Source organism: Belonocnema kinseyi, chromosome 2 (assembly GCF_010883055.1).
Source record: "Belonocnema kinseyi isolate 2016_QV_RU_SX_M_011 chromosome 2, B_treatae_v1, whole genome shotgun sequence".
Lineage (NCBI taxonomy): Eukaryota > Metazoa > Arthropoda > Insecta > Hymenoptera > Cynipidae > Belonocnema > Belonocnema kinseyi.
In genome coordinates, this window is record NC_046658.1 from 115,493,219 (window position 1) to 115,517,751 (window position 24,533).

Consider the following 24,533-nt stretch of genomic DNA (forward strand, 5'->3'; position numbering starts at 1 on the left):
GGTCATGAGGACAAACGCAGGATTTCGCCGGAAACGGGTATTAATCTGAAAAATTGCATCCGCTCCCAGCGAAATTGTGGTAAAATTTCAGCCACAACCACGTGGTTGTGGTGATTACAGTCTGTAAAGGAATCAATACGACAATCAAGCGAAAGTTTCGTGCATCCTGAGAACACGCAGTCATCCAAGGACTACCGCCTTCTGCATTTTTCCGCAAGTGTTTTAGCATAATGTTGACACGCAGGGATGCTTTTCAGGCTATTAACGAGTGAAAGCTTGGCACGTCCAAGAACGCCGATGATAAGGACGATTATTTTAACAGAATATTCCGGGTAGAATCGTTGCAACTCCTTGGCTATGATGTTTTTGTCAGCTGGAGCCGAAAATTCGATAACGAACATGATTCGCTTCTCGAAGGAAAGAAGAACCATGTCTGGCCTCGAGTGTGCAACAAAAACAATTATCGAGAATATAAAGTTCTAGTATATGCGGCACTTCCTATATAATTTAGAAGTTAAAAAACGGCAAAGCTGCTCAGTAGACCGTATGCGTAAAGTTTAAATAAAAAAATATATTATAAATAAGCAAATTCAGTTTATGAAAAAACGATCCAAGTTACAATAAAATATTTAACACCGATTTATATTTAAAGAATTCGCATTATATGCAAACGGGACAATGAAACTACGTTTGTCTTAATACCAGTCTCAATTATGAATTATAATAATACATATTTATGGGAATGATATAAAATTTCAGGGATCGATACAAATTTTCATTAAAATAAGATGAATTCATTGGCACGAACCATTTAGCGTAGCATAAAAAAAAACAAATAAGAAAAATAATCTTTCAGCAATAAAATAATTTTGATGAGCAGTTTTGTTTATTCTTACAAAAATTTGTTTGCGACTACTTAAACAATAGTTGGAGTTACAGAGGAATTTATTTGGCTTGAACAAAAATTTATTTGATCAATTTTTGTTGAGTGTACCATGGAGTTTATTTATAGTTCTATCAAAGAAAATAAAGCTGAAAAAAACAGTTGGGTTTGTTTAGAAAAAAATCTAGGATGGCTGACGCTGCGACCAAACAGATTTTAGATTAATGGGACCCGAGGGGCCATTGCCTCTCGAAGCAAGAGGTTTTAGCGGTGTAAATCGGTGTGAAATCAGATGTAACAAGCATAAAACTTTTTAATGTGATCTGAAATCAATGGCATCTGAGTGGATCTTTGGAAATAACCGAAAATCAAGTGAAATCAGTAGAAAGCTTTTCAACTATTCCAAAATAATGAACCAGTCAGTGGCAGTCAACGAGAGAATGTGAGCAATCACGAACAGTCAAGCGAGCCATCAAAATAGTAGTCAGTGTAGTCATTGCATTTAGCGTGCAACCCTCTGCTTCGTCGCGTCGCACGGCCCTCTACAGTTTATATGCGCAATAAGCAGGGAGTATGGGCATTATTTTTGACTAGTACAAACTTTACATATAAAAATCGCCATAATTTTTGACGGAATAGCAGGTTATCCGTTTTATTCCAGGAAAAAAACTCCCGGGCATTTCCTGGCGTTTCCCCGATTCACAAAAATTGTTAATGGTCTTTGAGATTGAACAATTCGAACTGTTGAATCTAAAGAAGTTTTCCTTTTTAAGGTATAAAAACTGAAGTTCAAATTAAAGAACACAAAGAGGAACCACTTTGAATTTTTAAGTTTTTAAATTATCATTTGAAATTTTTTTATTGAAACACTCAATAATTTACGCATATAAAATGGAACCTTCTGACACATTTCAAGTGAACAATTCTAAATGAAATGCCGTTAAGTTGTAAAATTAAAAAATCTAAAATTTTAAAATATACAGTTTGAAGATTCTGAATTGTTAAATTCTATCTATCATATTCAATTCGGAAAAAATAAAAATTGGACGATTATCATTTTTTTAACTAAAATTTTTTTATTAGAATTTAAATTAATTTTTAAACCAATTTTTTTTTAATGAAGAAATAATTTGCAATTTTCTCAGGTATCTTAAGAAAATTGCTGTATGATTTTCAAAACAGCCAAAATCCTTAAAATGCTTTAAAAAATGTAGGCCGGGAATTACGACAATCGGCATTTCCCGAGATACATCACGAATTACGGTAATTGATATTTATAGAGATATTTTTATAATATTTTGCGTAATAATCCAGTAAATTATTAGAATAGATCTTCTTTTCTAAGTTCAAATACTCATACAAATACATATATGAATTAATATATATTTCATTAGGCACTGCCTATGGTTACGGAATTTTTCGTCAGGATTAAGCTGGATAAGGGGATAGAATTGCGGGAAATACCGTAACGTTAGTCCTGCACGACCTGGAAAAGGTGTTAAAGTCACGCAAAATTCCGTAACGACAGAGAGTACGATTTTATTATTTATTGCATATTGTATTGTTCATTATATATTTTGTTATTTATTATCATATGTTTTTATTGTAAAATTAAAACTGTCCGAATTTGACGTTTAATATTACCCATTTTTTATATAAAACTATTCTTTTCGGTAAACCTGTCCCTTAGAACATAACCTGGGTGTTTGAGACTCTGAAACTTGTACAGTCCCTTATCCTCAATAAATTATACAATTCTAGAAAAATACCTCTTAAGTTTTTTCCTGTCCAGCGTTATTTTGCACATTTTTCAGAAATGTGGAAAAAATCCTGAAAGGTTTATTTTCCTAACAATTCAGGTTTTTGTTGCAATGAAAAGCAAAAAGGGACTGGTAAATTATGCCCTTCTTTATTTTAGACACCCAGAAATTGTATTTTTGATAAACAAATATATTTTAAAAGATTTTATCAATATTTTCGCAAAAATATCGAAAATAACGAGATAGAAAAAAGTGTTTAGAGACCATTTTATTTGGAATTTTTTAGAAAAATTGTTTCATGCAAAAGCAAGGTCAACTAGGGTTTTAAAACTGGAAATGCAAACATTTCTCTTGTCGTAAAGGCGTGTCTCTTTAAAAGGTTAATTGTTTTCGAAATTATGTTTAAGATAAGCCAAGGGTGGAGCCAATTTGTCTAGTTTGTAAGTAGATATTGCAAAAATAGTGTAAGTTTCAATGTTTTCTTAAATTTCCAATAAATTCCGAAATAGTCAACATTTTTCAATGTTTTTGGGCTTATTTTGAAGTTTTTCTTTTGGCCGTATCAGAAAAGCTTACGAGTCATAAATTAAAAAAAATTCGCTTTGAATTGCAAGAACTTGAATTTGTAATAAAAAAGTTGGATAAATTTGAAAACATCTTATCTGTAGGAAAATCAGAATAGAAGTTAAATAAATATATTTTTTGTAACCAAAAATAATATTTTAATTTTCCCAACTTTTTTGTTACAACTTCAAGTTCTTGCAATTCAGAAAGAAATTGTTCACAGTTTATATTCGTAAGCAGCTGAGATACGTTGAAAAAAGGCTTCAAAATGAGCTCAAAAATATTGAAAAATGTTGAATATTTCGGAAGATATTGAAAATTTAAGAAAACATTGAAATTTTCACAATTTTTGCAATATCTATGTAAAACCTAGACAAATTGGCTTCACCCTGGGCTTATTTTAACCAGAGTTTCAAAAGCATTCAACCTTTTAAAGAGACATTTTTTAGCTCTGGTATAATTAAAATTAATTGAATTTAATCCGTCATAAAAAAAGAGGCGGGCGAATACTTTCGGCACCCACTGTATCTATTTCAAAGTAAATGATTTGTAAATTTTATTATTTGTTGTATGTGATCTATCAAATCCTAAAAACGAAGTTGAAAGTAATTAAGATAGAACTTGAAGTATCTTAAAATATTTAAATTATCATATACGAAATATTTTATATTTTATTTAAAAACCACAATTTTCCTGTAACAGATTAGCTATTACTTGAAAAAAATGTCTTACTTTAACAACTTTATTTTGTTAAGTCTCAACCAAATAAGTTTGTCCAACCCAAAAAAAAATGTTTGTGCTAACCAAACTTTTCCGTTATTTTAACCAAACACTCCAACAAAATAAGTTGGTTGTCTCAACAAAACGATTTTGTTGCTTTTATAACAACCAAAAAATTTAGTTGAGAGAATCAAATATTTTTGCATCAATCAAACCTTATTCACAGTGAGAACTCAAAACCTTTAATATTCTTGAAAAACTGTGAAAAAATAGAAAAAAATTAGTGTTTTAAAAATTATTTTCTTTGCAGTCTATCCCAAGTCCCAAGTACTTTATAAATTGAAGTATTGTTGAACATACCTTTTTAATTATTACGTTTCTAAAATATAAGACATGAAAAAAGGTTAACTAATAACATTCTGAAAATATGATTCAAAGTTTAGAATAATTGAAGGCTATTATATTCTCGTATTTCTCGTAAATTTGATATTTGAATTATTATACATGTCACACCCTTTGGAAACGAGAAATTAAAAAAAATCCTGTTCAACGAAATTTTATAAAAAGGGTGATTTTCAGAAAATTATACATACATTCTGTGACATTAGAGCTAGAGCATTGATTTTGTGCATTTGTTTAAAATTGAGTCCCAGTAAATTTATTTAGTGGCAGCTTTTACTCGCAATGTTAAAATAATAATTTTTTCATTTTTAACCATAAATTGTATTCACAATGTTTTGGAAATGATTTATCGCACAGAAACCAAATTTTTCTTATTATTCCCAAAAAATCTACTTCTCGGGACCATATTTCAGTCGATTTTTTCTTTGTGTTGACATAAAATTGTTAAAACTTATTTTATTATTTAGTTACTTGAGACTTGAGATGACTGAAAAGAAGCAATTATTAACAACTAATGTTTTCCCACTATTTTAATTATCCTTCAAAATTATTAAATGTTCTTTAAGTAGTTGTAAGGTATTAATCCCCTGAGGCACTTTTTTGGATGCGAAAATTAATGGTTTCAGCCATTAAAATTCCCCGTTTAACTTATTTTCATGAAAATATGTTAATTAACCTCTTTAGAAAAATAATAAATTGAGTGATCTCAAGTAAGACCAAGCGATGTTTTTTTCTATTTAGGCTCAAACTGATAGTGAGGAATCCTAAAAGTTTAAACAGAAAACATTTGAGAGATGCAAGACCTTCTGGGTTAAAACCAGTCGAACCACACCGTGATTCTCTTCCTTTTAATCGTATTTTTCTTGGTCATTCGTTCCATGAACGAATCGCAATCTCATGAATAGATAGCACTCTAAAAACAGAAGAATGAAATAAATGTTTGTTCCAGCAAATTACCTTCTTAGAAAAGAAAAAATAATTAAAAATGGACAGACGGGATCGATTCAGAAAATAATAGGGTAGACATGGATTAACTCAGTTACAATTAATTTAAATTAATAGGATAAAAATTGATAGAAGGAAACAGATTTTGGTTTTAACAGAATGGAAATAGATAATATAATAGACTAATACACGTTCTTCATGTTCAACTTAGTACAATGTTCGGACGTGTATTTTAATACAAAAAATTGCTTAATGATTGCAAAATTCTAAAAACTAACAATTTATTTAAAAGATCAAGTTTTATTTACAAAACATTAATAAGTAAACGGGTTGAAAGTTAGTTATAGATTGATAAAAATCTCCTAATTTTTATTTTATTCAACAAAAAATTTAATTCACTCTACGATCAGACATTCTACAACTAATTTCAAGATATTAAAGGCAACACAGCAAAATAAGAAAGAAATATATAAAAAATCATGTTTAAATGGTTCTATAGTTAACCACGAAGCGCAGAGCAAAATTTGTTTTCTGATATTTTCTAAACATAATTCTAAAAGTTTTTCCGTTTCCAAAAAAAAAAAATATGTTCTCGAAAATTCAAGTTACCTCTTTCGAGCAAACTGCAGTTGCCGCCTATTTTTTTTAATCAGTGTAGATTATTTATAGACATGCTCAATCATATTTGTCACCAAATGTTTTTCCACATTTATTTGTTATAAACAAATCAATAAGCAAACCCATTTTCTCAAGGATAAACAAACTCAAACATTGTTTTTCAATAATATTTTCGTCCATTTTTCTGAAAAAGTACTAAAAATTAATTTTTAGTGACAATCTTTGTCATGATTTTATTTTCCGGAAATAATATTTCATGGTTTAAGCAAATTGAATAAATAAATGTATAATTCAGCCTGTTTTAACGTATAGACTTCTTTTCAACTATATCAAATATTAGTATCTCCACAATATCTTCCCACATCCATAATTTACAACCAGGTACACAGTTGTTTGTTTAAATAATTTTCTAAACAAATAAATGATTAAGCTACTTTTTAGGGCTAAATTTTTTTTTAGTTTTTTAACGGCACTTAAAAAAAATAAAATCTGTATGTTGAAATATTGAATTATTAGTAAAAAGCAATCTTCAGTCTATTCTGTGAAAAACCGAAGGCTATCTATAAGAGCTAAACTTATTAAATATGCTAATTAAATGCTTATTAAATTTGCGAATAATGAAAAAGAAGGTTTTATGTGACAAGTCATAATTAAATATTACTTTAACATATATCTGTGACGAAAATATATTGACAAAAATATCTGGGTTCATGTTCATCCTTAAAAAAGCTGTTTTCGTTGCAGAGAAACTTTGAGAATTTTTATTCTAAAATTAAAAAATTTATATAAAAAATTTAATTAATTAAGTTCTGATGTTAAATTTTTGCTGATTGCTGGTCAAATAATTTTCTGAAAAAACGAGAAAAAATGTGTGTTTAAGTAATGTATGTAAATTAAAAACTGGAATGTTAAAAGAGAAACGGTTCAAGCTTTATGTATATTTTGATCATAGTTTTCTTTTCAAATAAAACTAATCTGGTGTCCTGATTTATAACGCAAGAAACATTCACTTAACTGAACATTTTCAATTTCCGATCGTGAATTGGCTTACACGATTCGTCCTGGGCCTAATTTTCACGTCGTACTTAAACACGTTAATTACTATTCCAGTTGACTCGAACTTTAGCGAGAGACGAAGTGCAGAGTGTTAAAATATCAAGCTTCCTTGATTGAATTAGAGAGGAACATATGAAAATTAATTACTTTTGTCTGAAGAGCGATTTTCTGTCAAGTCGCTTTATGAATATTAAAAAATTGTTGGATCGAACTGCGATTCAACTTTCGGATTTATTTTTAATTAAAAAGTAATCTCTTCCGAGATATTTCCTTCTTTCAAGATGTGCTTATTTTGAGAACTTATGGATACACGTAACGATAAACTGTGAAAGTTTATATTCTGCAGGCATTTGTAGAATTAGGTATTTATTTCTAAATTAATTTAATTATTTCTAAATTTCTCTATATATACATTTCTTTCCATCTCTGTATCTTATCATAACCCAAAAAGTTAGCATTATACTTTGTGTCTAAATTTTCTTCGAGGGCAATTTTCCTTGTGTAGATTTGAAGGTCTCTCCTTCTTTTCACCTCTAAAGAAAACATTCAGATTGTTGGTAAATATATTAAAAATAATTTGTATGTTATTATAATTAAACCATTTATAGAGAAAACATCCTAAGTTTCTCCTCGCCCCAACAATGTTTTTCATAAAATTTTCATTTTTTTATTTTGTTGATCATTTGAAGTAAAATATGCGATTTTGTACGAAAAATTTAGTCATTTTTTTCAGTAAAAAAAAACAACGTTAATATAAAAAAATGTAAACAAAAATATCGTTATGCGGAGGATTTTTATATACAGAAAAACTTTATTGGGTTTGAAAAGGATTGGTTCAGTAGTTTTTGTAAAATCGCTGGAACGGACTTTTAAAAAGTGGTTTCGAAAAAAACTCGTTTAAGGTTTTAAACATTGAAAAAGTAAAGGAAAAAAATTAATTTTTTAACGATTTCAGCTCCTTCTTTTTTCCATTACACTGTGCACACTTCACAAATGTAGAAAGTGTAGTGAAAACGAATAAAAATTCTATTATTATATAGTATTTTTGATTGTCTTCTGGTACGCTCTTATATTTTCAAGCGCAGCTGCGGTCTATGAGGAGGGTCGGCTTTAAATCTATAACTTCAAGAGTTCTACTTCATCGACTCAAAATCTTGACATAATATTTTTTAATATTTTACAACAACGAAACAACAACAAAATTTTTGGAAATTTCTTGTCCCTCATTCCCTCCTTAAGATAAGCTGCTGCTTAAGTAATATTTGTCTAATACCCAGTACTTTATTAGAACTTTAACCGGAATCCCAATACGGCTTTTTTACTTGCATAACTCTAAACTGATACAGTGGACTGAAAATAAAAAATAATAATAAAAAAATTTAATTCAATTACGGATAAAATAGTGATAAAAGCAGAGACGAGCATTATTGTTTGAGCACTATTGTTGAGCACTATTGTTTGAGAGAGAAGTAGTATAAATCCAAAAAATTTAATTAAATGAAGAATTAAGAAGAAAAGAGAGCGTGATAGTCTTTTTGGAAAAAGGAGCTTGGTAAAAAAACATAAACAGGGTAAAAAGGGATTGAATTTTTAGAACAGAATAAAAGTAACATAATACATTCGAAATAAAAGAAAAATGGAATACAGAGAGTATAGAGGGCTGAATTGTAATGAAGAAGCATAGAATTACTGATAAAAGGAATGAAACGAAAAATAATGAAACGGAATAAAAAGTGATGGAATTGTTAAAAATAAAGAAATAACAGAACGAACAGATTTGCGAAAATTCACAGACGAAGAGGACGCGATTTTTGTAAACAAAAATAAGCTTAAATGGACAAGGAAGTAATAAAATTAATAAAAACAAATTGTATTTTTAACAGGGGAAGGGGTTACGAAGTGATATTTAAATAGGTGATAAAATAAAATTGTCCGTTTAGGGATATGTGATAAAAAAGTACCGAATTTTCGAATAAAGCGATCCCTAATAAAAATGCTTCGACTTGAGTTCGACTTGAATTTCCCCCAATCAAGACATGCTGAAGTCGAAAAGGTCGACTTGAGCATGCCTCAGTTTTGAAACGGAGCCACACTTCAATTTATGGCTTGCAGACAAGTTTTTATGTCTTGAAGACATAAATTTATCCCTTGAGTCGTATTTTTATGACTTCAAAACGTGTGGTTTTTAACTTTGAGCGTATACCTGCCATAAAAAAAGGTCTTTTCTAACAGTCATAAAAGCAAATCTTTCTTAATGCTTAAAAAATCTGGTATATTTTTATGCAATATACATATTAAATCAACTTATTTACAGATTATTATTTGTATTATACTTGTTTGTCGATGAAACCGAAAATGTTGTTTGTTTTTACGTATTTCTAACAGCTTAGGAGATCCTTCTAGAAAGTTACAATTTTTATTTTTTTGAAGAAAATTTTTAAGGCTTATACTCGCTCAGACCCACCGATTCCGAATTTTTAAATTAAAAATAACTAATTTAATAACTACAAATTTTTCAGTCATCAATTTTAATCTCATTTATGAGCCAAAAAAGGTTCGATAATCTCAGTCAAGACAAGGCTCATCTTAAGTCAAGTAAACGTCGTCTTAGCCAAGACAAGGCTCGACTTAAGACAATTAAACGTCGTTTTACCTGTCATGGCCATAAAAGTAAGAGGAAGGCCTATGTCTCGACTCATTTTTGAGACGCGGCCAGACATCGATGTCTTGGAGACGAACTCAAGACATAACCAAGTCGAACTCAAGTCGAAGCATTTTTACTCGGGATAGCACAATAATTATGAAGCAGAATTTTAAAGTATAGTATTATTCAAAGTCATATGTGATAAAATAATAAAATTGAAATATAAATTATAGAAGATGCGGATAGGGGGGAAATTTGTGGTAAACCAGGTAGAAAGGAATAATAATTAACAAAATTTTTACAAGATGGAGCAAGATACAATCATGAAACCATGTGAAAAGTCAATGATTCTGATAAATAAAAAAAAATACCAGAGAAAGAATAAAATAGTGAGGTTTAAATGTTAAAATAGAGATATAGTATTAAAAGTAGTATACAATTTCCCTATAAAAAATCTTCTAGTCTGAGAAGCCTTTTTTCTTATAATAGATGCTTTAGATTTCTGTTGTCTTACATTTCTTTTTATTACCATAATTTTTCATTTACTTAATTAATTTCTTGAAACTGTGTTAAGGATTTTCTCCTACTTATCTTTTTCTGTATGAAGGTACTTTCTCTAATGAATCTAATTACTCAGATTATTGTTTCATAATTATGTTTCGACTGAATGCACCTTTTTGTTGCATCGAGTTAGACGAGAGACATTTCCTGTAATGCACTAGTGTTGACTGATTTGCATTCTCACTTGCTGATCTTTTGTGGTGGACACAAAGCGTGACAGTTGTATAGCTGCAATTGTTCTCACCAGTTTCTCGTTATAGAATGCTTATGAATCTACGAGGGGAAAATCATTTTTTTAAACAAAAGCATGGTTCAACTCAGCTATGCTGTTTGCATCAAAACTTTTTACAGCTCCCATTTAAATGAAGAGCAGAGGTGTTAAATGAAAATAAAAATACTTGGAACTAAATACAGCACTAAGCAAGCATACTACACGTGTTATATGGGTAATCCTTTACAGACAGGAAACTTTGGTATCGATGGACTATATTAACAAAACTACTAGTTGTGTTATTGTGAAATTTGGTAAACAGCAAAACCTCTGAAAAGTTTTTCTCCAACCTAAAGGATCCACTTCCAAAATACAAATGGACGGGCTCGGTACATAAATGCAACTGCTTAAATTGAATTGCAGTCTACGTTGGTGAAACGGGAAGAAAATTAGAAACTAGAAATAGGGAACATAAATATTCAATAACCAATTTCAATAACAACAATCATACAGCTCTTACTGAACGTTTTTTAGATACCGGTCACCAATTCGACTTTGACATTACACAAATTTTAACTTATGAGAAAAACAAACCTCGTCCCAAAGTTATTAAAAATTACTTTATCAATAAACATAAAAATGTTGCTTTTAATTTACGCTATGAAAAGAATAATTTCCCGGAAATCTATAAAACTATTTCAAATAAAATTTAATTCTTTTTTAATTTTTCCGTTTTTTTGCTGGTTTTAATTGCATTTGGAATTACTTATGAATAGATTTCATTATCTGATTGCCTTTTCAGCTTTCATTTTCATTGTTTGTTTTCTCTGTAGACGTTGAGCCAGGTTGGTGACTGGTTGTGTCTTTAGAATCTTTTCAACCTGGAATAATGTTTTTCATTAATATGAAAAATAAATATTTTTAAACAATTTTTGTAAATTTCACGTCTTATCATGCCTGTAAATGTCACATAAATTTATTTTTTATGTATTGAATCATCAATGTTATGTTTTTCGGACTTAAAATATCTAGAATGAACTTTTTGTAAAGGTATGTCTTTCACAGTTATTTAAATAATGTATATCATCTAATTGTTATTTAATCTGCTTTGTATACAAACTTTTCGCACAATGAAATGCTTAAATTTTAGTAATTTCTCTTCTTTTATTTAATCCATTAACTTATTTTATTTTATTGCTTAAAAATTCAAACTTCCCTTTTTCCTTTTTTGTTTATTTTTTATCGTATTTGTTCTCATGTTATACAATTTTTGATTTTGTCTTACAGATTTTGACTATATTAAAATATTTACTGAAGAGGGTCCAAACTCAGGGCCGAAACGTTTAACTAACATTTGTCTGTTTTTATTGTAACTGACCTTTCCAATCGACGACTGATTGAGTGATCTAACATAAATACAAGGTCGAGACTGATTTATCAACATCTTCATTTAGTACCTGATAACAACTTCCATAATAAAAATTACATGTTATCTTATTGTAAGTCACAGTGATCAAATATTATGTACCCGAAAAATCGCTTTAACAGATGTCCACACACGCCAGAAGTAAATTTTGGAGTCACGTAGGAAATAAATGATGAAATAGATTAAAATATATCCTTAAGAGTCCTAAAGCTAGACTCCAAAAGCACAGCCTTTATCATTATTGTTTTAATTTTAATGTAATGTACACTACATATAAATAAAAATATGAGTTTATTCGAAAATATGTTTAGGTTTGCGTCCATACATAAACTGTCGTCGTTTGACAACTAGGAATACATTTTAGGTCCGGCTTTAACGTTGGTTTTAAGTGTCAAAATAGGAGCTTGCCTTATAAATATAAAATAAACGGCCAACAAAACTTTGCACACTTTTTTTAAGTATCCATCGACATAACTCGAAATAACTTTTATATTTCAGAACTGAAGTTACTGAATAAAACATTACAATTTGGAAAATGATTTGCCAAAGGATTTTTCAATTCACTTTACTCTGAAACTTTAGGAACGCTTTTCGTGTTATTTTCAATCGACGAAACATCCATCGATGTGACCGCCGTTTCATGCTATGGCGTCAGCTAACAAGATTACTGCACGCCGAGGGCAAAACAATTATACCAATATGCATGGGGCGAAACATAATATTCTTTATCACGTGGGAAAAATTGATTTTTCACCATAACTGTATTTGGATACATTTTTTTTCATTTTAATAAAGCAATTTAATTAAATCATAAAAACACATAGGATAACATCATTTTTGCTTGAAATAATAAAAAAATAAAGTTTTATCCTATGCAGTTAACACTAATTTATTATAAATTTTTTGTGGAAATCGTGCTTATTTTAAAAGTAAATCAAGAGTATAAACTTAATTTCTTTTTCTTGGAAATGGTGTTTTTCTATTAATTTTATCATTTTTTTGCCGTTTTTCTGTTTTTAGGAAATAAATAAATAGGGGAATGGATAAAAAGAAAATTTGAAAATCGAATCCACCCGCGAAACTTTTAAAAGAACATAAAAAGTTTTAAAAAGAGGAAAATGACCTAAGGCGGCAAGAGTAAGGCGTAAAAGAATTATTAAAAATCACGTTGAAAAGATGAAAGCTCAAAAACCAACATTTAACGTTAAATTTTTTAGTATCTGGTTAAAAAAAACGCAAACTCTAAATACCATACATAATTTATTATTTAATTGGTAAGTTAAAGAGTATGTTTTGATTCATTTTACTTATGAAAGTTATAAAAATCAGTAAATTTAGTGGATTTCAAAGAATTTATTAAAGAAAAATAATGTATTTTGTGGGGTTTCTAAGGTTGTAAGTAATTTAAAATAATTATTTTTATAAATTCACTCTGAATTTTTATTATTTTATCCTGAATTCTTTTAATTCTTTGGAATTCCCTTGAATTTTTAAAGTTCACTTAAATTCAATTGATTTTAAAATTTTTTGAAAGTTTGTATTTAATTCATCCTAAAAGGGTTGATTGACAAAATAATGACAGTTTTGTAATATTTTGAAGTATTTATTTCAATTCTTTTCGATTTTTAAGATTTTTGAAAAATTTCAAAAGATTCAAGAGGAGTTTGAACATTTTATGTTTTTTTTAGAAGACTAGGAAGAAGTTTCGAATGAATTCAAGTAATTTAATAGGATTTCGAAGAATTCTAAATCTTTTAAAGCTATTGTGAAAGATTCACAGGAACTTTTATGAGTTTTTAAAAGTTGCAAGGAATTTCAAAAGACATTAAAGAATTTAAAAAATTTTGAAAGTTTGAAAATATTCCTAGAACTCTTATGACTTGTCTTCATAATTTATAGAAATTCTATAAACTTTAAAGTATTTTAGGGTATTTTATGAGATTTGAATCGATTTTCAAGAGATCTAGAATATAATTTAAAATTTATTCATAATTAAAAAAAAATTAATTAATTCCTTGTTAATCAGTAAATGAAAAATAAAAGGTTCTTTATGTTTCTATTTAATACACATTTTCTATTATACTATTCCTTATTAGTGAAAATTGTTTTACGTTCTTTCACTTTATTTAGGAATAAATCTAGTAACAAGAAAGCTGGAAAATGGGTGCTACCCCGAATAAAAATGTTCTGACTTGAGCACGACTTGAACTGCCCCCAATCAAGACATGCTGAAGTCGAAAAGTTCGACTTGAGCATGTATCAGTTTTGACACGAAGCCAGACTTCAATTTATGTCTTGGAGACAAGTGTCTATGTCTTGAAGACATTAATTTAGCTCTTGAGTCGTATTTTTATGACTCCAACACGTGCGATTTATAACTTGGAGCGTATACCTGCCCTAACAAAAAGGTTATTTTTAACAGTCATAAAAGCTAATCTTTGTTTATGGTTCGTCGTGGCCATAAAAGTAAGACGAAGGCCTATGTCTCGACTCAGTTTTGAGACGCAGCCAGACATTAATGTCTGGAGGCGACCTCCAGACATAACCAAGTTGAAATCAAGTCGAAGCCTTTTGAATCGGGATTGAAGTTATTATAATAATATATCAAACATATTTACAAATAAGAATAATAAATCAATTAGTCTATATTTCACAAGAAGACAGAAAAATGACAACTGGATGCGCATGCATTTTTCGTAATTCTGTTTTCAAGGATTTGAAGTGATATAGGATGCTATTTATCCACATATGTGAGGAATATGTAAAAATATTTCCTCCTTCCGCACGGAAAAATAAATTTCAAAATAAGGAGAATGACACCTGCTTCTGTAATTATTAGTAAATTTTGCATCATGTAGTTAATAAATAATTTTATTGATGGTCCGTACATAATAGACATTAGGGTGGTTTACAAAATTTTAAAATAGTGAAAAGAGACGTAATGGTTATACATTTTTTATGAATTTAGTCACTCATCAAGTAATGGTTAGGAAACACTTCCACTCAGTAAATTTTAATATTCATTACTAGAGTCCCCATATATTATGCCTGGAGAATTCTGTCAAAAAATTCCAAAATAACAATTTTGTGTAAGATTTATGCTAAATACTAGTTTTTCAAACTTTTTCAACATGAATCACTTCTATTCCCTAAGGGACAAGTTTTTTTCTTTTCTAGAATTAACTACACAATTAACGAATGTTAAGAGTAATATATATTTTTTAACGATATTTAACAATAATTTAAAGAACAAATTATCATTCATCTTTCTACAAGCTTTTATCAAGCATCTTTTTACAGGAAAGGTGGAGGAAATTCGAGCTTTTTTTTAGAATCTCTCACACTATATAGCTTATTCAGCATTTTCTTATCTCAAAACACAAAACGCTTATTTTTTATACTATTTACTATTTATTTTATACTGTTCAGCTAATTTTTCAGAAGTAATAAATAACGCATTATTTTTAAAAACATTCCCAACGAATTCAAAACTCCAGCATTTTGTATCACAGTTTATAATGTAATTTAGGCTTTTGTAACTTTCAAAAAAAGAAATTTTGAAAGATTTTTATTTATTTTAACACTTTTACGTGTTTACTAAATTTCATACAAAACGAAGTTAGCCTAATTCTTAACGGTAACGAAAAGAGAGCCTATTCTTCATGGAACCCATCGATATACTATTATTGTGTTTATCTTTGAAAAATGCATTGAAAAGTGCAAAATCAAATTGCAACAAAACAAAAAATGCACTTATAAGCCTTCGATTTGTTGTAAGAGAAAAAAATTCCACAACAGGATAAGTACGTGAAAGCACAAAGAAACTCTTATTCTATACAACGACCTTTGTTGAAAGTTTCTGTGCATATCTCTCATTTATATAATCGACAAAGAGAAAAGTAGAGATTCATTAAATATAATTGGATACAAAACTAAAAGCCACGACTCAGTTTGTTAAAATAAGGTGAAGTCCAATCTAAGTACGTAATTCAAGAATATAAAATAAATTATTTTAGACTTAGTAAAAAAACTTCTAATGCGATTATAGAATTAATAATATATAACAGGTTATTCTGAAGACGTATTTTTAAATTTGATAAAGGAATTCATTAAAAAAATTTTATTAATGTATATGTAGCAGGTAAGCTACTTTCTAAAACAAAATTTATGATCAAAATATTGTCAGATCGTAAGAACAGAACCCAAAAATGGTTAAACTGACTAATTTTTCTTAAATATTATTTAAAATTGGGAAGAATAATAGTCTATCATTGAGAATTTTAGCAAGAAGGCAGATCTTATCAATAGAAACTGGAACATTGCTATTGACAAATTCATTGACCTTTAAGTATTTATGTGTGGTCTCACAGACCGCAGCATGTTTCTGAGACATGCCCCCCCCCCTACTTGGCTATCGTCGAGGTTGCCATTATTAGTAGCTCAATTCTTAATTGTGCTTTCGCCAAGCTGGCTGGTCAAAGTGTGATACTGCGTGGGATCATAAAGTAATATCAACTGAAAGCTCATAGGCGGTCTGTGAGACCGTACATCCACGGTAAAGTCACAATTTCATATTTCTGTCTCAATACCTTCTAGGTATTTAAAACACAAGGTGTCTCTCTCAAACATAACTGGGCTGTATGTTGATTTAAGATATGTGGTCTACCAGACAGTACCGTGTTCCTGATATGTGGGTCTCATCCTTGACTGGTCTAAAATATTTCTTATAATATAGGTTATTGTAATGTATCAATTAGTTAATTATTCTGATGTTCCTTCGTATAATTTTTTAAGTTAGATAACAAAAACTTATTTGCTGAAATAATTATATTTAAATATATACAGCGATCGGTAAAATCTCAGGTATATTTTATTGCAAAAGTGCAATCAAATCTGGTCAAGATTTTAATTTAATATTCTTTTTTAATTATTCGCCACAAAATAACTAGGAACTGAAATTTGTGTTTAACTATTTATGAAATGAACTATCGACTTTGTGCTTTATCAAAAAATATTTGTACGTATATCCTCAGGCCGATAAAATTATATATAGCTTATACATAGTGAAAGTATTTATAAATAATACTTCTGACTATATATAATTTTTCCGCCTGGGTTGACACCATACACGGTGGGACTTACGCGTCGAAAACAAGTTTATCATTGGGTGTTGATTGCTTCATAATTGTTTTCTTGTTTGCTTGATTTTTTGTATTTTACAAGATCGAATTTGGAAGTCTACATTATTGTTCAAGATTTATTACTTTGAAATACAAATTTTTAGACTTTCCACCCATTTAAGTTCTATCTTTCACATAGTTTCGCGCATAAGGGAAGCCAGATATATTAACTAAAACGTAGAAATTTGTTTAAGGGAAAACAAAGTAAAATACAATTGACGTCCTAAATGCAATCATTTTCATCTAATATGATAATCATCATTTCCGCATTTTATAATGTTTATAAATTTTCAACTTGTACAAGACTAATGTTACAAAAATTCCGTAAGATAATAATATTTGGTAATTTGTAAATACGTATGGTTATTCTTGTAAAAATACGGAATTTATGGAAATTATTGAAAGAATTGAATATAATTATATTATGCATTGTTTATCGATACAATTAATTTATATACTTATTTGCGAAAAAATTACCAATCGTTTGAGAACATAATCAATATTCTTCAAGGAATCTGTATTATCATAAGAACATAACTGAATGTCTTAACGTCTTTACAGACTAGATGGTGCTATATATTAAAATATTACAAGTAAAATTCTGGAGGAATCTGTATTATAATCCGAAAATAATAGAAAGCACGCCACCGGCAATCGGAAGTTCTGTGGGTAGATCTCCAGCAGAGCGGAAGGAGAAGACCCTATTTCAGAACAAATTTAATTTAATAATTCTGTTATTCTCTGATGATAATGGAACGAAAGGAGAAGATTGTTTTTCAGAAAAAATTATAAATATTATCAAATTCAAAATAATTTTAACTTGTATTGAATTTCATATATTAGTATCATATAGATCAACTCGATCACATATTATTCAATGCGTTAGTTCACATGATTACGAATTTATTGTCAATATTTAATTTGCATTTTACGACTTTTTTATTTCCCTTTTTAATTAACTATTTTACATTCCTTAATAACGTGAATGTTTAGAATTGGATCTGCTAATTCACAATTAAATAATTTACAACAAGTTGTGGAATGTTTAAATCTATTCATCCTAAAGGGTTTTCAATTTAGGGGTGTGCATTTTTATTAAATAACTACTTTTTAAGCATTTTTCACTTAATTTAGCATGAATCTGGAACATTGCATTTAACAATGATAAAGAAATTATTAAATATGATAAAATATTTTTATTAAATAGAAACTGTTATCGCAATAACGCCATAGTGTACGTTTCAGTGATGGTGATAGCGTTTGGTAAAGATAGAAATGTTCTCAAATACATTTGCATGGATTTTGTATGTTCTTGAAACTTTGCACATCGAGGTTTTTCGATGGGCAGATTCAGAGCCACGTTTAGGAAATTAAGGACTCGTCCAAAAAGCGAAATGAGTAGTACCGGAAAAAATCTGAGTCACCATGCAGGCCCTACAAACTTCTTACCCTTGGCCCATGGCCTTTTCTGGTCTCTATTATAAAGATGGCACTGCTCTAAATAGCTGTCCAGGTGAAAAAGTTATGCTATATAGTTTATATAAAATGAAGAAGACCATGCTATTATATCCATTGTATATAAATTATTAATAAATTTTCTACATGGGTACAAACCTAAACGTAAAAAAACTATGTTATTTAAAGTTGTCTAAGTTTCTACCCCCTTGTAAGTAATAACCTACGAACGATGTAATGTTAGAAATTTTAGTAAGTGCACTTGCGACACAGTTCAGTTGGCTAAACTAAAGTATAAGACAGTTTTAGAGAGCTGAGAAGGATGGTGTAAGTGGCTTTGATGAGAAGGGGTGATTTTCTAAAAAAGTAAAACATTGTAAATTTGACAAAATGGTTAGGAGAAAGTGGGTAAAAAGGGGCACATGATAAACATAAAGATTGATATATTGAAGAATGTATTGGGTAAGGAGGTGTAAGTTGGAGGAAAGACGGCAGTGAAAATAAAAAAGTTATGAAAGTTTGGTGGCAATCGACGTTAATCCAGGAGGTGGTATTTTCAAGATAGGGTGAAGAAGGAATAAAAAGATAATATATGAGAGTGGTTAAGAGGGTCATTATGATGAGATTATTTAGATGGATCTGATTAAGAGAGAGGTAGGGGAAAGTAAAAATCATAGCTGGCTGAAGAATATGTAAAAAAATATTAGTGCCATACTAAACCTTTATGATGGGTACTTCCGTTTTAAGAATTAATTGTTAGTCAATTATTTCAGGGAAAGAAATTGTGATATTTTGTTTCTTCGTAAATCAAAATGTAAGTAAGTAAATATTGATTAATAGAAAGCGTTTCCATTAAGATACTCTCCTAATTACAGTTCGGGAATGCTGGTGTGAATGACAACTTAAGTGCCATTGAATTTATGGGTAGACCTTAAGTTCATGATGTGGCGCGCCGGATAGGTAATTGTTAATTAGCGGTACAGGAGAGCATATATACGTACTTGCAATAGTACGGCTGGTGGCATCACTGCCAGACCAACCAATAAATCCGCAGCTGCCAGGCTGGACACGAAACAATTAGTGACGGACCGCAGTCGTCTCGTCGTAATTACTGCGGCGATCACCAGCGTGTTGCCAACCTACAATTAAGTTAAAAACTTCAGTCATGATTTATAACAAATTTGTAGCTTATTCTCTAAAATTTGTGAGCCCTGATTCATGCTCTAATGATTCTAAATGGCATGTAAAGAAAAATACTAAAGACAATTTTCCAAGAAAGGATCCGGGGGCGCTTAGGCATCCAAAAGTTGCCCCTATACGTATCAGGTTCATGTTAACGCCATAGATGATTATCATATTAGAAAGAAAAAAAAACGCTAAATACGCTTGATTTGGGAGGGGTGCTTAAAATTCGCCAATCCCTCTTCCACAATAAGAAGCCCCGAAAGGTTTTCATGATCAACTAATCGTTTCATACAGTCGGGCGTCTCACTATGCACCAGACGACCTTAGCCAAACATCAAAAAGTCCACATGATAAGGTTAAAATGGTTCCTTTGCGGTTTTCCGGGCCGCTTTTTGCGAATCTAGAGTCAAAATTCTAAATTCAAACACATCAGTTCCGCCATTTTTGAGTTAAAAATTTTCACTGGAGATTCGTAATCAGTGAACCCAAAAAACCCTGAATCACAATTTTCAGCTAAGTATGTGAACTTTTCGAATTATTGCCAAAATTCAAGGTCTTTTGGTTAGTAGTCTCACGTGCAATTGTATGAAGATATTGCTTGATCAAAAAGGCCTGAGTAGAGTTTTTTTAAAGGGCAATGTCAACTTTTACCACCCCTTTCCTCCAAACCCTATCATAAAATTTTCTTTTTTTTGCTTCGCCCTAATGAGCGAAAAAGTAGTCGAAATAATAAAATTATGTCGATTGTATCATTCCTCTATTTTCTTTCATTTGATATGCAAATAATTGCGCAATTCTTTCTCAATTAAAAAATTTTAAACCCTGGTCAAAGGCTTTTTCACCCAAAAACGTTTTATTTATTTGTTGTAAAAATGACACATGACTTACGTAAAAGCAATTTTTATGGCAATGAACTTACTGTACACGGGCATCACTGAAAATAATTCTACTCTAATTTAATTTAAGATACTACCCTTAAAAGTCATAAATTGCCCTCTGCAAAGGGTGAAAAATTTATAATGCCTTTTTCTCATTGTACCTTATAAGTTAAATGTCCTGCTAATCGTCACTTTAAGCCAAATTGAAAATTAAAAATGCTTGTAATCGTATTTAAAACTCAATTCTTATTTTCACAAAGGGCTTAACCAATTAAAGTAGATATAGAAAAAATCCATTTTGATCATTTAACATGATATTTGATTGGAGTCAATTTTTATTCACGATTAAAATTTAAATTATGCGAATGCGTTAGTTATCATAAGGCACGTAACCAATATTAATAAGAGAAAATATATTAATTAGATAAAAGGATATTTGAACTTACCTAAAATCACACTTGTTATAACACGCAGCAAGAGCGAGTCTTGTTCTAATAAAAATACTGGCTTTCGATAAAAAAACTAAAATTAAACTTTATTGCACAACTATCCTTTAAGACGATAGTTTGTTTCTTTTCTTAATTTTTCACATAATTTCTAAAGAAACAGATCAAGAATTACGTCAGAAAAACCGCAAAAATATTCCATCGTTTTTGTAATAATTTAAAGTCAATTTGAGTTCTGGTCTTAGGCCTTTCACAATCATACCAGTAAATGAAACTGGGACTTATTATAAATCTACATCACAACTAGGAAATAGAAAACTGTTTATTTCACAGAATTATCTTGAAAATCAAAAAAGAAAGGAAAGATGTTTTTCTTACGTGTACAAGTGAAATGAAAAAAATGAGATTTTAAATTTAGGTATAGTTGGTATTAGATGTTATTGATTAAAATCTTTAAATTATAAAAGAACTCTAAAAGAAACAAAATATCGTTATAAGTATTATTTTAAAAAATTTGAAAGTACTACTCTATCAATAGCACACGTTATAAATTTTAAGAGTAAATTTTTCTTAACCTAAGGCTGATCACAGCTTAGCTTTATGAAAAATATCATATACTATTAATCTGTACTAAACTTTTTCCTGAAAAGCATTTTTGAATCGATTATTATCTTCTCTTTGTTCTTTATAATTGAAAATTTAAATTTTTGAAAAGTAAAAGAAAATGCCTATTATTAAAAAGTTTCTTGAAAATGTATTATATGCATGTTTGTTACTAGTGAACACTAATATAAAATAAAAATTGGAATGCAATGTTTTTGCGCAATTTAGAATGTTTTTAAATGGGCAGGAAGCCAGTTTTTGTATCGCGTAAAATACACATATTTTAGATAAAGTTAAATGTGTCGAACATAAAATTTCTTTAGCTCGAACCAAAAACAATTGTTCCTATTCTGCTTTTTCAGAAAAAGAATTGGTTCGTTATTCAGGAATTTTAGGATTTTTGAGTTCTTCACGGTTTTAAATGTTTTAAACATCACGAAAAAAAAGTAATGAAAAAATATGTACAGCGTGTTTCTTTGGTTCAGGTTGCAAAGATTTCAGGTTCAGCGTATTCTATTTCTTGCGATAAAGTGTACAATTAATTTAATCCATAAAACAAGTTTTGCACAGATTCATAAAATTTCTAATAAAACAAGTTAATTTTGATTTTCTAATAAGAGATTAGTATCCTCCAGTAATAACTGTGTGTATAAAAAAAATCCACAAGTTTTAAGCTGATAGGAAATTTTTTTAAATTTCAGATTTTCAAATCCAAAGAACGAGCAGAAGATATTGTTCAATCGAAAATGGGTTTTGCAAATGAAAAGTTGGTATAGGTGTGCAAGTTTTTCGGATTATCAAAATTCAATCACAAACATTCAAGCCATTTTGCATCCGATTTTAGATGTTTTTTATTTCGAATTTCTTTCTTAAGTAGTCCTATCAGTAAGTACGACATATGATTCAATTTTTTTAAATCGTAATTTCCCAACCTGTAACTCCCCCAAAAATGAAATACTAAGGTTATCCTTTGAAAAAATTTTATGTCACGCGATTGCTCATTAGGGTGGTCTAAATTTTTTTTCTTTGAGTTTTCTGCAGGGAAAAATTAAAAAATCAATAATAAATTATGTAAATGATGAAAAATTGTGTGAACAATAATGAATAGCTTAATCAACAAGAAATTGTTTACAAAATTTATGTAGTTTTTATTTATTGTAAGCAATTATTGACATGTTGAGTTTCAACTAGCTTTACCTAATGTTGAGGATTCTGAATAAATTTTACTAAATCATCATCGTTTCTTGTGAAAAATACGTGTCAAATCTTTTGGGACTCGCGGAACCTATAAATATAATTTTTTCTTAATTTCCAATGCATTTTCGTTTTTTGCACCGCCCTACTAGTGATCGATGGTGTATATTTTCATTGGATACGCATGGGTGCATCTTTTGCCTGCTTACCTTTTTGATCATTGGAATTATAGGGGATGTATGAATATAAATAATCTCTTCATTAATGTTTAATATTTATTTTAGGCTCTGTATAAAAATATATATTGCTCATCACTAAAATAATATATTTGACATGCGCGTAAATTTAACTCTGAGTGTCAATAAAAAAACTTGCGCATAAATTTCGCAAACTTATCCGATAAAGAGCAAACTCTTGTTTCCTATAAGCTTTTAGATTCTACTTAGGTATAAGAGAAAACATCGTTAATATTTACATAAAGGAAAGGATGGAACTAACACTTAATGGCCTCAAGCGCAGACAGTTAAACTTCCTTTCTCAAAGGCTCATAGTATGTTTAAAACAATGTTTTGCAGCTACCAACACTCTATCAAAAAACATTTTCCGAGATAAATGTTTTTAGTAGACTGCAAAACGTTGATATAGTGCATTTTTCTGATTAAAATCCCTGGTGGAAAAATGGTTACAAATAAGTACAGAAAGCTAAACTTTTTTGTCGATAATCTGGAAATAATGTATGAAATAAACTTTTTCGATTACCTGCAAACAAGGTTAGTTCCGGGAGATTAGTTACTATGTTTATCTGTAAGTCCAAAGTTTTCGGCCAAAAATATTGTTTAGTTTGGAAGTAACGCCCGGGTGAATTGTAACACACATAATCTCGAAACATACACGCAGTTTGTTAGCAGTATCAAAAATTTTTTGATAAAAAAGTACAAAAAAAGTGTGTGGGGACGTCCGTTAGCATGTTCGCTATCATTTCCCAGATTTTCAAGGCAAAATATTTCTTATCCTAGGAAAAAAGCCAGGGGAATCTAACACTGAAAAAATCGATACTATTTCCTGAGCGATATGCAAATTAATAACATTTTGCTAAATTAAAATTTTTTTGAATTAACCTACAAAAAAGTGTGTGGGGACGTCCATAGCATGTTCGCTATAATTTCGCATGATTTTAAGACAAAATATTTATTAATCTAGAAAAAAAGTCGGGGGAATCTAAAACTGGTAAAATCGACAATTTTTTAAATAACACATGCCCTTAACTTTGTACCACATTTTTACAAAAAGTAGAACTACAATAATTGACGACTGCGCAAATATCTATAGGAATTAAGAGGTTCTCCAACCAAAACGTGGTTCTTTTTCACCCAAGGTCCTAGAATGGAAAAATATTAAGAATATTGCAATGAGATCGTTTTAAATTAAGATGTGTACATAATCGCTATTACAAAAAAAGCTCTTATGCTTAAACTTTAAAGGAATAGTAAAATATTTGAAGAAATAAATAGTAAATAATCGTTATTAAAAACAATCTAACGTTTGATTTTTTTTCAAATGTATAGCAACCGATTGGACACCATATACATATGTTGTATGAAATAATTTCATGGCAATGTTCTAAATAATTATCCTTTCAGGGCGAACAAGAAGAACTTTTTGTCTGCCAATAAAAATCGAAACACGCTTGAGATAACATTTTTTTCATTTGAAGTTATAAAAACTTGACTGCAAACTAAAACACTTAAAGTGTAATACATTTCAATTTTTAACTTTAAAAATTGAAGCTTGACAAAATGCTA

At 29.6% G+C, this 24,533-nt stretch overlaps 1 protein-coding gene across 1 annotated transcript in view; it reads right to left on the reverse strand.

Moving 5' to 3' along the window:
• The window catches only part of LOC117167453 (tyramine receptor 1-like), a 365,191-nt gene that overhangs the window by 23,360 nt on the left and 317,298 nt on the right, over positions 1–24,533 (reverse strand). The window contains exon 4 of the mRNA XM_033352408.1: positions 19,427–19,564. Within this exon, the coding sequence (XP_033208299.1) occupies positions 19,427–19,564 (138 nt within the window). The remainder of the gene's footprint in view (positions 1–19,426; positions 19,565–24,533) is intronic.